General features: G+C 38.8%; 1 protein-coding gene across 1 annotated transcript in view; it reads left to right on the forward strand.

Annotated features, from left to right (window-relative positions):
* Positions 1-16,053, forward strand: part of dstyk (dual serine/threonine and tyrosine protein kinase) — a 42,109-nt gene that overhangs the window by 2,394 nt on the left and 23,662 nt on the right. The window contains exon 2 of the mRNA XM_058054189.2: positions 3,063-3,472. Coding sequence (XP_057910172.2) covers positions 3,063-3,472 — 410 coding nt within the window. The remainder of the gene's footprint in view (positions 1-3,062; positions 3,473-16,053) is intronic.

Raw genomic sequence — 16,053 nt, forward strand, 5'->3', positions numbered from 1 at the left:
TTGCGCATAAAAAACGCATAACGCATTTAACGCATTAAAAAAATGCTGAGGACCCTTGGGACAAAAATACAAATTTATTTCACTTTTAAACTTTTTTTTTTAATTTATAATATTTTCTAATAATATACATTTTTTAAATAATATTTTAGCATTTTTTTTTTTGCCATTTTTGTGCTAATCTCACTCGTTAAAAGACATCAAACAAAATGTAGGTTATAAAGTGCACAGTGATTGATTTGGTGCACTATATATTTTGTGCAATACGCTTTAGATGCTAGCAGAAAGCTAACACAAGAGGAAGGCTAAGCATTAGCAAACAGGAGCATAAAGCTGCCTTTCATGGAAGCAGCCTAGCACGTGTCCTCACTTAATAAAACACTGGCTTCATCTTGCCTTCCATATCTGGACATTGATTTGCATCACATGATGTCAGGCAATTGTTCCAGACTTGGAGGCCTTCCGGCTTCTCTCCATGTTGTCTTGGATGTCAACAGTTTGAGGCCGTGACTCGGCATTATTGAGGATTATGGAGGATACCCCACAGTAGCGGCTTTATCCAAAACAACTTTATCCAAATCATCCATCTGCTGTACTACAGTCTGTCCATCATTTGTACTTCAGTCTAGTTATTTATCTGTTGTCTATCCATCCGTCCGTCATCCGTTCATCTATGGTAACTTTGGATCCATCTGTCTGTTCCTCTGTCCATCCATCCATCGACAAAGTAGTATCCATCATCTAAAGTTACTATTCATCTATTTATCTGTCCTTCCGTCCCTCCATCCAGCCTTCATACGTCTATCTACAGTATATACGTTTGTCCTTCTGTCTATCGTCCATCCATCCATCCATCTGTCTGTCCATCCATCCATCCATTCATCAACCAGTCTATCTACGGTATATACCTTTGTCCTTTTGTCTATCGTCCATCCATCTGTCTGTCCATCCATCCATCCAATAACCAGTCTATCTACGGTATATCCGTTTGTCCTTCTGTCTATCGTCCATCCATCTATCTGTTTGTCCATCCATCCATCAACCAGTCTATCTACGGTATATACGTTTGTCCTTTTGTCTATCGTCCATCCATCTGTCTGTCCATCCATCCCTCCATCCATCAACCAGTCTATCTACGGTATATCCGTTTGTCCTTCTGTCTATCATCCATCCATCTATACATCTATATGTTTGTCAATCCATCCATCAACCAGTCTATCTACGGCATATCTGTTTGTCCTTCTGTCTATCATCCATCCATCCATCCATCAACCAGTCTATCTACGGTATATCCGTTTGTCCTTCTGTCTATCATCCATCCCTCCATCCATCAACCAGTCTATCTACGGCATATCTGTTTGTCCTTCTGTCTATCATCCATCCATCTATACATCTATATGTTTGTCAATCCATCCATCAACCAGTCTATCTACGGCATATCTGTTTGTCCTTCTGTCTATCATCCATCCATCCATCCATCAACCAGTCTATCTACGGTATATCCGTTTGTCCTTCTGTCTATCATCCATCCATCCATCCATCAACCAGTCTATCTACGGTATATCCGTTTGTCCTTCTGTCTATCATCCATCCATCTGTCTGTCCATCCATCCATCCATCCATCAACCAGTCTATCTACAGTATATCCGTTTGTCCTTCTGTCTATCGTCCATCCATCCATCAACCAGTCTATCTACAGTATATACATTTGTTCTTCTATCGTCCATCCATCTGTCTGTCCATCCATCCATCAACCAGTCTATCGACAGTATATATGTTTGTCCCTCTGTCTATCATCCATCCATCTATACATCTATCGGTCTGTCTATCCATCATCAACCAGTCTATCTACAGTCAATACGTTTGTCCCTCTGTCTATCATCCATCCATCTATACATCTATCGGTCTGTCTATCCATCATCAACCAGTCTATCTACAGTCAATACGTTTGTCCTTCTGTCTATCATCCATCCGTCTGTCCATCCATCCATCCATCAGTCTATCTACAGTATATGTTTGTCCCTCTGTCTATGATCCATCCATCTATACATCTATCTGTCCATCCATCCATCAACCAGTCTATCTACAGTATATCTGTTTGTCCTTCTGTCTATCGTCCATCCATCTGTCTGTCCGGTATATCTGTTTGTCCTTCTGTCTATCGTTCATCCATCTGTCTGTCCATCCATCAACCAGTCTATCTACAGTCTATACGTTTGTTCTTCTGTCTATCGTCCATCCATCTGTCTGTCAAGCCATCCATCAACCAGTCTATCGACAGTTGATGGGATATGTTTGTCCCTCTGTCTGTGATCCATCCATCTATACATCTATCTGTCTGTCCATCCATCCATCCATCCATCCATCTATTCATCAACCAGTCTATCTACGGTATATCCGTTTGTACTTCTGTCTATCGTTCATCCATCTGTCCATCCATCCATCCATCAACCAGTCTACCTACAGTATATCCGTTTGTCCTTCTGTCTATCGTTCATCCATCTGTCTGTCCATCCATCAACCAGTCTATCTACAGTATATCAGTTTGTACTTCTGTCTATCGTTCATCCATCTGTCCATCCATCCATCAACCAGTCTATCTACAGTCTATACGTTTGTTCTTCTGTCTATCGTCCATCCATCTGTCTGTCAATCCATCAACCAGTCTATCTACAGTATATATGTTTGTCCTTCTGTCTATGATCCATACATCTATACATCTATCTGTCTGTCCATCCATCCATCCATCCATTCATCAACCAGTCTAGCTACGGTATATCCGTTTGTACTTCTGTCTATCGTTCATCCATCTGTCCATCCATCCATCAACCAGTCTACCTACAGTATATCCGTTTGTCCTTCTGTCTATCGTCCATCCATCCATCAACCAGTCTATCAACATTATATACGTTTGTCCTTCTATCGTCCATCCATCTATACATCCATCTGTCTGTCCATCCATCATCAGTCTATGTACCGTAACTATTTGTCTATCTATCCGTCTGTCCTTTTGCCCATCCATCCATCCATCCATCCACCCGTCTGACCTGGTTATCCTCTGTCAGGGCAACTGAGCTGCATCGCGTTCCCCAGCCATGAGGAAGAGTTCCTACGCAACACCGTGGGTGCTGCACCGTACATCCTGGTCCTGGGCCAGAACTGCACCGCCCGCTACCAGCTGCTCAACTGCCTGCTGGGAGAGAGACTGCTCCCGCTGGGGCCCGAGGCCGGCGAGGCTTGCGAGGGCGTCCAGGGTACGGCCTGTAAGAGGCGCAAACTGTGCTTCACCCACGGGAGGCAGACGCGACTCAGCCTGGCGCTGCCCGGCCAGTACGAGCTGGTGCACCAGTTGGCGGCCAACCGCGGACGCTGGGATACGGTGCCCCGGGAGGACCTGGAGATCCATGAGGAGTGCGAGGATCCGGCGCACAGGCTCGCTGAGCTGGAGATCACCCTGCATCACCCGCTACTTCAGGTAGGTTTCAGGCTTTGGTTATCCCTGGAGTTATGTGTGGAATGTCGGGAATTTTGCTGTGTGTGGTTTTTTGGAAGGAAATGGATGAAAGTCAAACATGTGCTTGATGTTTGAGTTGGAAAATGGAAGGGACGCGGTCTGTTCTTACATGTTTTGGTGTACGGCGGAACCGCCGAAATTGATCAGCATCTGTTACGTAAGAGGCGGGGTACACCCTGGACTTGTTGCTGCTTCATGTTTCCATGGTAACGCAATTCTAACGGGTCGTTTTGTGATTAAAATACGTTACAGACGCTAGCGGACGCGCAATGTGTTAATATTACGCGCTAACAATGGATCTGCGCGATCTATCGATAGCGCTGCGCCCGAGATGGATCCATCGTTAGCACACAAATCGATCGATAACGCTGCGCTCGACCGAGATGGATCCATCGTTAGCGCACAAATCGATCGATAATGCTGCACCTAACCGAGATGGATCCATCGTTAGCGCACAAATCGATCGATAATGCTGCACCTGACCGAGATGGATCCATCGTTAGCGCACAAATCGATCGATAATGCTGCACCTGACCGAGATGGATACATTGTTAGCGCACAAATCGATCGATAGCGCTGCGCCCGACCGAGATGGATCCATCGTTAGCGCACAAACCGATCGATAACGTTGCGCCCGACCGAGATGGATCCATCGTTAGCGCACAAATCGATCGATAGCGCTGCGCCCGACCGAGATGGATCCATCGTTAGCGCACAAATCGATTGATTGCGCTGCGCCCGACCGAGATGGATACATCGTTAGCGCACAAATCGATCGATAACGCTGCGCCCGACCGAGATGGATACATCGTTAGCGCACAAATTGATCAATAGCGCTGCGCCCGACCGAGATGGATCCATCGTTAGCGCACAAATCGATCGATAATGCTGCACCTGACCGAGATGGATACATCGTTAGCAGATAAATCGATTGATAGCACTGCGCCTGACCGAGATGGATCCATTGTTAGCGCACAAATCGATCGATAATGCTGCGCCCGACCGAGATGGATCCATCGTTAGCGCACAAATCGATCGATAATGCTGCGCCCGACCGAGATGGATCCATCGTTAGCGCACAAATCGATTGATAGCGCTGCGCCCGACCGAGATGGATCCATCGTTAGCGCACAAATCGATCGATAATGCTGCACCTGACCGAGATGGATACATTGTTAGCGAGCAAATCGTTCGATAGTGCTGCGCCCGACCGAGATGGATATATCGTTAGCGAGCAAATCGATTGATAGCGCTGCGCCCGACCGAGATGGATCCATCGTTGGCGTACAAATCGACCGATAGCGCTGCGCCCGAGATGGATACATCATTAGCGCACAAATCGATCGATAACGCTGCGCCCGACCGAGATGGATACATTGTTAGCGCACAATTCGATCAATAGCGCTGCGCCCGACCGAGATGGATCCATCGTTGGCGTACAAATCGACCGATAGCGCTGCGCCCGAGATGGATACATCATTAGCGCACAAATCGATTGATAGCGCTGCGCCCGAGATGGATACATCATTAGCGCACAAATCGATTGATAGCGCTGCGCCCGACCCAGATGGATCCATCGTTAGCGCACAAATCGATCGATAGCGCTGCGCTCGCCCGAGATGGATCCATCGTTAGCACACAAATCGATCGGTAATGCTGCACCTGACCGAGATGGATACATCGTTAGCGCACAAATCGATTGATAGCGCTGCGCCCGACCGAGATGGATCCATTGTTAGCGCTCAAATCGATCGATAGTGCTGCGCCCGAGATGGATACATCGTTAGCGCACAAATCCATCGACAGCGCTGCGCCCGACCGAGATGGATACATCGTTAGCGCACAAATCGATTGATAGCGCTGCGCCCGACCGAGATGGATACATCGTTGGCGCACAAACCGATCGATAACGCTGCGCCCGACCGAGATGGATCCATCGTTAGCGAGCAAATCGATCGATAACGCTGCGCCCGAGATGGATCCATTGTTAGCGCACAAATCGATTGATAGCGCTGCGCCCGACCGAGATGGATACATCATTAGCGCACAAATCGATCGATAACGCTGCGCCCGACCGAGATGGATACATCGTTGGCACACAAATCGACCAATAGCGCTGCGCCCGAGATGGATACATTGTTAGCGCACAAATCGATCGATAATGCTGCGCCTGACCGAGATGGATACATCGTTAGCAGACAAATTGATCAATAGCGCTGCACCCGACCGATATGGATCCATCGTTAGCGCACAAATCGATTGATAGCGCTGCGCCCGACCGAGATGGATACATCGTTAGCGCACAAATCGATCGATAATGCTGCACCTGACCGAGATGGATACATCGTTAGCGCACAAATCGATCGATAATGCTGCACCTGACCGAGATGGATACATCGTTAGCGCACAAATCGATCGATAACGCTGCGCCCGACCGAGATGGATACATTGTTAGCGCACAATTCGATCAATAGCGCTGCGCCCGACCGAGATGGATACATCGTTGGCGTACAAATCGACCGATAGCGCTGCGCCCGAGATGGATACATCATTAGCGCACAAATCGATCGATAACGCTGCGCCCGACCGAGATGGATACATCGTTAGCGTACAAATAGATCGATAGCGCTGCGCCCGAGATGGATCCATCGTTAGCACACAAATCGATCGATAACGCTGCGCCCGACCGAGATGGATCCATCGTTAGCGAGCAAATCGATCGATAGCGCTGCGCCCGAGATGGATCCATTGTTAGCGCACAAATCGATTGATAGCGCTGCGCCCGACCCGGATGGATCCATCATTAGCGCACAAATTGATGGATAGCGCTGCGCCTGAGATGGATCCATCTTTGGCGCACAAATTGATCGATAGCGCTGCGCCTGAAATGGATCCATCGTTAGCGCCCGAGATGGATCCATCGTTAGCGCACAAATCGATCGATAGCGCTGCGCCCGAGATGGATCCATCGTTAGCACACAAATCGATCGATAACGCTGCGCCCGACCGAGATGGATCCATCGTTAGCGAGCAAATCGATCGATAGCGCTGCGCCCGAGATGGATCCATTGTTAGCGCACAAATCGATTGATAGCGCTGCGCCCGACCCGGATGGATCCATCATTAGCGCACAAATTGATGGATAGCGCTGCGCCTGAGATGGATCCATCTTTGGCGCACAAATTGATCGATAGCGCTGCGCCTGAAATGGATCCATCGTTAGCGCCCGAGATGGATCCATCGTTAGCGCACAAATCGATCGATAGCGCTGCGCCCGAGATGGATACGTCGTTAGCGCACGAATCGATTGATTTCTGACAATCGTTGATCTGCTAATTGCATACAATGACAGGGCTAGGGCTAGGGCTAGGGTTAGGGTTAGGGTTAGGGTTAGGGTTAGGGTTAGGGTTAGGGTTAGGGTTAGGGGTTAGGGGTTAGGGGTTAGGGTTAGGGGTTAGGGTTCAAAACAAAGTGAACTGCTTGACAATTAATCAAAGATTTGAAATTTGCATGCATGGATTTCTTGTTGATTCTTGTAAGTAACAACGCTCAGCGCTGCCATCTGTTGGCATCGCAACAAACTACAACAAACTAAACAAACAGCGCATAATATAAAAATATTATACAATCGATCGTGAGCACAGAAATCGATCGATATGTGCGCTAACGATGGATATCCATCTCGGGCGCAGCGCTATCGATCGATCGCGCAGATCCACATCGTTAGCGCGTAGCAATAACAACGTACAAAAAATGCCATTTTAAAAAGAAGATGACTCACTCGATGATGATGATGCAGTGCTGAAGTATGCGCAGAGAGGATTATTTTATGTGACGAGGAGGTGAGTCTTTTCACACAGACACGTGACTCCCTCGCCAGAGGTAGCTAGCTCACTTTTTGGGATGTACGTTTCATTCGTTCTTTATTAACAATATTTATTAACAGGCGTTTTGCAGCGAGAGCCATACAGTTAGAAATGAAAGGATGCAACTTATATATATTTTTTTTAAACTTTTTTTTACTTTTTTTTTTTTTACTTTTTTTTCAAGAAAAATAGTGTCTCAGCTGTCTTTTTTCCATTTTTTTTTCCAGTTTTTTTTATTTTCCAAAATTCTGAAATAACCTTCATAATTTTTTTTTTATATTATGGCTGTATTCCCAAAATATTTTGACTTTCATCCTATAATATTAGATATTTTTCCCCAACCTATTTTTCAGAGCATCCATAATTTCAACTCTATGCTACTAAAATTTGGTAATTTTACATAATAATATAAAGCATATATTCTCACTTTTTTCTCAATTTTTTTAATCATATTTTTACTTTGTTCTCCTAAAAAATTCTCAAACTTTCTTCCCATAATGTTCCAAAAATACAACTTCTTTGTTTCTCACATTATGAAACATGTAAAATTATCTGCGTAATGTTTCTTTTTGGAATATTATGACTGTTTTCCCACAATATTTGGACTTTATAATATTAACTTTTTCCCCAATCAAATTTTATTCCAATTAAATTCTTTGTTTACAACTTAAAAAGAATAACATATATATATTTTTTATATTTCAACTGTATGGTACTAAAATAAAAAAAAATTTAATTCTCATAAAATTGGGAATTTTCTTCTTATTATAAGACTTTTACCTTGTAATATTTTGACTTTATTCTCATACAATTCCAGCTGTTTTCCCCAACATTTCCAACTTTTCCAACTTCTCGTAATAATGACTTGATTCCCATAATATTTCCACTGCAACATAACTCCAAAATGTCAACTTTACTTGTTGTGTTTTGTTTCCCATATTACCATGAATAAAATAATGTATGTATTAATTTTGATGCTAATAACATGATTGTTTTTCCTCATATTTTAGTTAAATTAAGTTTTTTTAAAGATTATAATTATTATAATTACTTTTCCTTAAAATATTACAACCTTATCCCTGCAAAGTTAGATTAAAAAAATTTCTACTTTTAATATTTTGACTTTATTCTTGTAAAATTAATGCTGATTTGTTTCTGTTTGCTGTTGTTTTGTGTGTGTTGTTTTTTTTTGTAAAAAAAATGGCCCCCGGGCACACTTTGGGCACCCCTGACTACTTAGCAGACAGTAGAACCACATTTCTATGTCACAATAAGTTCCATTTTGACTTCTATGGTTGTCATCACACTTATATAATTTGCTATTATTGACAATGACACACGTCCAGGAAAAACCAAAACCAGGTTTTTCCTTTGACGTGTTTTAGTGCATGCCCACGAGTCCACCTCGGACTGTCATTGAGAGAAATGTGCAACAAAAAGACATTTCACTTTGTCGTTGACACTTTGTCATTGATTATTTTTGCAGCCTCAGTTTAGCTTGAGGGTCATTTTTTTGTCTCAGCTGCCAAATTACTGATTACTGGATTACTGAACAGAGCCGATTATTTTCCAGTGTCCACAACGAATGCATTTGACCCACTTTTGCTTGAGGAATACACTTTTTTTGCTCCCTATTTTCGATGGAATTAGCTAACTAGCAAAGTTATGTCGGTTAAAAAAAACGTTGGAATTCTAACCAACCACGCTGAATGTGGAAAAAAATTTTCGGGGGGGAGGTCAGGTTAACTCGATCACGTGTGACGCGTGGAAAAAGAGCCGTGGACCCCTTCATCTCTGACTACCCAACAAGACACCAGACCAGGCTTTGCCTCGGGGGGCAGCCCACCCGCCCATCCCCCTTACGTAATGCTGCTAGTCTGGTGCCATTCACATGACTCGGTCATAGCGGAAAAAAAAAAATTCCCAAACCCCTCTGCTATGATAAGTTGCCGTGGTTACGCTGAAATCTTGGACTCTTGTATAAAAGTTTTTGGAGCTGTTGGTTTGACTTTTTGGGTTATTGTCGGTGTGCTTTAAAGTCGTGTCAGTGAAAAAGACAAGTGGGTGGACACTTTGCTCTGAAGAAGCCGTGGAAGGGTTTCATTCCACGGTGATTGTGCACATGTTCCTTCTTAGCGACTAAAGCAGCCTGAGGTTGGTGCTCAAATGAATGAGAGATTAGCGCGTTTGGCTTGATTGTTCTGCAGGCACAGAATCTCTCTGCCGGCTGTGGTATTCACACACTCCTGTAACATCAATCGCTGAGGAGACACTTGCTAATGAAGTCCTCCTTGACCCCGGGAACAAACCTCAAATGTACACTCCTGTGTGGAGTTTGCGAGAATGCTAGTGGGAATGTTGGTGAAGATGGCTTCAAGGAGGGCATCCACTGGATTTATATGAGGGGGTTTTATTTTAGTTTTATTTTAGTTTTTTTAAATGTATTTTTATTTTATTTTATTATTTTGGTTTTATTTTAGTTGGTTTATTTATTTATTTATTTATTTTTTTGGTCACATACCGACGTACGAGGTGATATGAGCATCCAATGCCATAATGGGTACCATAGTAAGTGTCAATATAGTGATATATATAGCACATCATGACTAGTTCAAGACTCTTCATCCTTGTATTTAGCAAATTTATTTTATTTATAAATTTATTTTATTAATTTTTATAAATTTTGTTCTAGTTTTTAAAATTTTTTTCTATTTTTTTATTTTTTGTCTTGTACCAAAGTACTCGGTGATATGAGCATCCAATGCCGTAATGGGTACCATAGTAAGTGTCAATATAGTGATATATATAGCACATCATGACTGGTTCAAGACTCTTCATCCTTGTATTTAGCAAATTTATTTTATTTAGAAATTTATTTTATTAATTTGTATTAATTTTTTTTTAGTTTTTAAATTTATTTTAAATTTTTTTTATTTTTTGTCTTGTACCAAAGTACTCGGTGATATGAGCATCCAATGCCATAATGGGTACCATAGTAAGTGTCAATATAGTGATATATATAGCACATCATGACTGGTTCAAGACTCTTCTCCATTGGATTTAGATGAGGGGAACATGCAGGATGGTCCAAAAGAGTGATCTTATTCCTCCCCCACTGCAACATCTCCGCAGAGCCGGTTGCTGTTTGACACCCCTGCACAACCTGAAGCTCCATTGTTTTCCATTGAAGGATCATGATAGTGGTAATGGTTTTATATCATTTGAACATGCATCAGATTACAATTGAGTACATCCCATAATCAGTTCCCAGTTCCACATGTCCAAAAGGAGTAGGAAGAAGCAAAGCTTATTAAATCCTACCCCTCCATCTGGTACTTTTACAATCAGTAACTGGTTACATTTGTTCACTTCCGGCTTTCCTAATATAATTTAAGGGATTTATTAGTTACATTTTATTTTTATTTTATTATTTTAGTTTTATTTTAGTTTTATTTGTTTTATTTTTGTTTTATTTTATTTTTTATGTATTTTTATTTTATTATTTTTGTTTTATTTTAGTTTTATTTGTTTTATTTTAATTTTAAAGGGATTTATTATTCATTTTCTACCGCTTTTTCCTCACGAGGGTCGCGGGGGTGCTGGAGCATATCCCAGCTGTCTTTGGGCGAGAGGGCGGGGTACACCCTGGACTGGTCGCCAGCCAATTAATTAATTTTTTTTTATTTTATTTTAGTTTTATTTTAGTTTTATTAGTTTTATTTGAGTTTTATTTCGTTTTTTTTATGTATTTAATTTTATTTTCTTATTTGTTTTATTTGTTTTATTTTATTATTTTAGTTTTATTTGTTTTATTTGTTTTATTTTAGTTTTATTTTATTTGTTTTATTTTATTTTATTATTTTAGTTTTATTTGTTTTATTTTTGTTTTTTTAGTTGTTTTTTTGACCATCCAATGACATAATGGGTACCATAGTAAATGTCAATATAGTGAGATATATATATATATATATATATATATATATATATATATATATATATATATATATATATATATATATATATATATAGGGTACACCCTGGACTGGTCGCCAGCCAATGAATTTATTTTTTTTTATTTTAGTTTTATTTTAGTTTTATTTCAGTTTTTTATGTATTTTGTTTTATTTTATTATTTTCGTTTTATTTGTTTTGTTTTAGTTTTAATTGAATTTTTATGTATTTTTATTTTATTATTTTAGTTTTGGTTTTTTTTGTTTTTTTAGTTGTTTTTTTGACCATCCAATGACATAATGGGTACCATAGTAAATGTCAATATAGTGATATATATATATATATATATATATATAGGGTACACCCTGGATTGGTCGCCAGCCAATGAATTTATTTTTTTTTAATTTTAATTTAGTTTTATTTTAGTTTTATTTCAGTTTTTTATGTATTTTATTTTATTTTATTATTTTCGTTTTATTTGTTTTGTTTTAGTTTTATTTGATTTTTTATGTATTTTATTTTATTATTTTAGTTTTGTTTTTATTTGAGTTTTATTTCGGTTTTTTTATGTATTTAATTTTATTTTCTTATTTTAGTTTTATTTGTTTTATTTTATTTGTTTTATTTTATTATATTATTTTAGTTTTATTTGTTTTATTTTAGTTTTATTTTATTTGTTTTATTTTATTATTTTAGTTTTATTTGTTTTATTTTTGTTGTTTTAGTTGTTTTTTTTGACCATCCAATGACATAATGGGTACCATAGTAAATGTCAATATAGTGATATATATATATATATATAGTATATATATATATATATATATATATATATATATCCTTACTCAATCCATTCCATAGTTTGATTCCACATACTGAAATGCTATGGCTAGCATAACGTAGTCCTAGCATAAAAGTGTTTCAAATGTACTTCTTCCCTGAGATCATATTTCTCCTAATCCTAGTGGATGTCGGAACGCAACGGAATGTTATTGGAAGCCATCAGGAACTTTCTTGTGCCTCTGCCATCAAGAGAGCATGACAGTGTCAAAATACCTGACACTAAATCACATTCAATTCCCCCAAGATTTTGCCTTTTCAAGCTATTTCACTTTATTGCTTCTTTGCAATAAATTGCTTATATTGCTTAAGATTTTTCAAAGGCTCCACCAGTTCACCTACAAACCAAAGAAAGACTGGGAATTTAATGGTAACGTATAAAGAAATGGGAATGCCGAGAAGAAAATAGCAGCAGACTTGTGGCTAAAAAAAGCCAATCCCAAACAGACCTTTTCTTGCAGGCTCTTTTGTCCAAATGTGACTGCATTAAAGGGATTCAAACGCCGTATTGATCGCAATGTTTGCAGGCTATCTTTGTTCCGGAGAGGCGGCTCTGCTCGGATTTCTAGGAGACGGGACTGACTGTCTCCTTTGTGTCGCTGTTTTGCTCCCAAGCGCTTGTTTTTGTTTTTTTTATTGATTCCAGTGAGCTAGCTAACAACGGACGTCATGGGAAATGCCCGCACACATGGTTTTATCAATTTTGTTTTTTGATATTGTCTGTTGTTTACAAAGTGCTGCTGAAAAAAGGGACACAAGCACATAATAATAATAATAATAATTATTATTATTATTATTATTATTATTAGATTATTATAATTATTATTAGAACTATTATGATTATTATAATCGTTATATTAATGCTAATATTATATTAATTATATATAATATTGTTATATTTGCATATTTTACATAATAATAATATAATAATTATTATTTTAATTTTATTGTAATTATTATAATATTTTATTATTTTTTAAATATTTAAATATAAATATAAAATAATAAATAATAATAGCAGATTGCATGACAATTTTACAGATACAATAATACCAGGTGGACTGTTACGTGTAAAATATATATATATATATATATATATATATAAATATATATATATTAATGCTAATTATTATATTAATTATACATAATATTATTGTTATATTTGCATATTTTACATAATAATAATATAATAATTATTATTTTAATTTTATTGTAATTATTATAATATTTTATTATTTTTAAAATATTTAAATATAAATATAAAATAATAAATAATAATAGCAGATTGCATGACAATTTTACAGATACAATAATACCAGGTGGACTGTTACGTGTAAAATATATATATATATAAATATATATATATATATATTAATGCTAATTATTATATTAATTATATATAATATTATTGTTATATTTACATATTTTACATAATAATAATATAATAATTATTATTTTAATTTTATTGTAATTATTATAATATTTTATTATTTTTAAAATATTTAAATATAAATATAAAATAATAAATAATAATAGCAGATTGCATGACAATTTTACAGATACAATAATACCAGGTGGACTGTTATGTGTAAAATATATAATCTGCCCCCCCCCCCCCCCGTAAATTTTGTCATATCAATGCGGCCCGCGAGTCAAAAAGTTTGCCCACAAAATAAAAAATTGGCGTTCGGCAGTAGTCTGGAAGGCCTCAGGAGCTCTTGGTAGCGTGACCAATCACAGCAGAGTAATCGTGCTCGGAGGGTGGAATAAATTAAAACAGATTGTTGCAGAAATCCAAGAAATACATGTGAATAGGTGCAGATTCTGGAAGATTTAGAAAGTTTTATGTGCGGGTTATTGTGTTTAGCTGCTCTATAGGACTCCACAACTCAATAACATGGGAATTTTTTTTGTATATATACATGTACATACGTATATACACATATACTATGTCCATGTTCTATTATGGGATATTTACACAGAAAGACACGCTATAAACTTTGCAATCTAACCTGCACTCGGTGTTCGATGGTTGAGAAGTGAGGTGCCTGGAATCCGTGTCGCCGAAAGAAGCAAAACGTAAACGTGTGTTTACTACATGCTCAAAATGGCGCTCTTGTGATGTTTGCTGAGGTTTAGCGACATCGTCTTTGCGTCAGGAAAGCACAAAACAAATTAGCTTAGCGCTCGTTCTTTGATGCCACGGAATCAGGATGTGATGAAATGTGATACATCCAAATATCACCTGATTTCACCTATTATGCTCATTTCTCTGTTTTAAGATGTGTAGCGAAGCCTTAATATGTGTGATAGAAGAGTTTCAGCTAAGATGAAAGCAAAGCTATTCAAAACTGTGGTGAGACCAGCCATGATGTTTGGTTTAGAGCAGGGGTGGGCAAACTACGGCCCGGGGGCCACATCCGGCCCGCCAAGTGTTTGAATACGGCCCACCTATCTATCTATTTATCTAGCTATCTAGCTAGCTAGCTATCTAGCTAGCTATCTATCTAGCTAGCTATCTAGCTAGCTAGATAGATAGCTATCTAGCTATCTAGCTAGCTATCTAGCTAACTATCTATCTATCTATCTGAAATAACACCCATATAATCAACTTTATATTTGTAATACCCGAGCCAATACCCAGCCATGACGTTTGGTCTAGAGCAGGGGTGGGCAAACTACGGCCCAGGGGCCAAATCCTGCCCGCCAAGTGTTTGAATACGGCCCGCCCGTTCTTTTCCAAAGTATTTAATTTCAACTTAACATACAACCTAGTCGAGTGGTTAGCGCGCAGACCTCACAGCTAGGAGACCAGGGTTCAATTCCACCCTCGGCCATCTCTGTGTGGAGTTTGCATGTTCTCCCGTGCATGCATATTTTATTTTATTTTATTTTATTTTATTTTATTTTATTTTATTTTATTTTATTTTATTTTATTTTATTTTATTTTATTTTATTTTATTTTATTATAATATAGTATAATATAATATAATATATTTTATTTTATTTTAATATAATTTATTTTATTTTGTATATACAACCAGGCATCATGGCCGTTTTATCAATTTCGTAATTTGATGTGGTCGTCTGTTTACAAAGTGGTCTTGAAAAACCAGAACTTGCTCATGAGCGACGGGGTTGTGGTCTGGAGTTCATTCTTGAAGGGTTTGAGGACCTCCACATACCGCTCCTTGGTGATCGTCACTGCTGCGCCAGATTCTCGGCTGTTGGCTTCTTGGGACGTCCCGAGTGGCTTCTCACTGGCAGCGTTGAGGTTCTCCACGGTCCGATACTTCTCCAAGTGGTCCACCCAGTTCTGAATTCTAATGTATACAAAAGGCCCGAACCGAACTGATCTGGAATCTGTGTTTGAACAGTAGTTCCCACAGCCAATGAGGTTAAGTTCTCTTTGTGCTTTGTTTGTGAGCAGGATTACATAAAAACGACTTAACCGATTTCTATGAAGTATTTTGATGCTTTAACCTTGTATTATGTTACGGGTCAATTTGACCCGTTTCAGTTTTTGTGTTGACCAAAGTACTGGTTATCCTTTCTTTTTCTTCATGAAATTTTGTGACTTTTCCTCATCGAGGGTCCTGGACACAAAAACTGAAACGGGTCAAATTGACCCGTAACATAATACAAGGTTAACTAGCATGATTTGTTAACCCTTGTATTATGTTACGGGTCAATTTGACCTGTTTCAGTTTTTGTGTTGACCAAAGTACTGGTTATCCTTTCTTTTTCTTCATGAAATTTTGTGACTTTTCCTCATCTAGGGTCATTAACACAAAAATTGAAACGGGTCAAATTGACCCGTAACATAATACAAGGGCTAGGAAAACTAGCATGATTTGTTAACAAATCATGCTAGTATATGTTACGGGT

The sequence above is a fragment of the Doryrhamphus excisus genome, linkage group LG18, assembly GCF_037039965.1.
Source record: "Doryrhamphus excisus strain RoL-2023G ecotype Guam linkage group LG18, RoL_Dexc_Guam_v1.1, whole genome shotgun sequence".
Classification (NCBI taxonomy): domain Eukaryota; kingdom Metazoa; phylum Chordata; class Actinopteri; order Syngnathiformes; family Syngnathidae; genus Doryrhamphus; species Doryrhamphus excisus.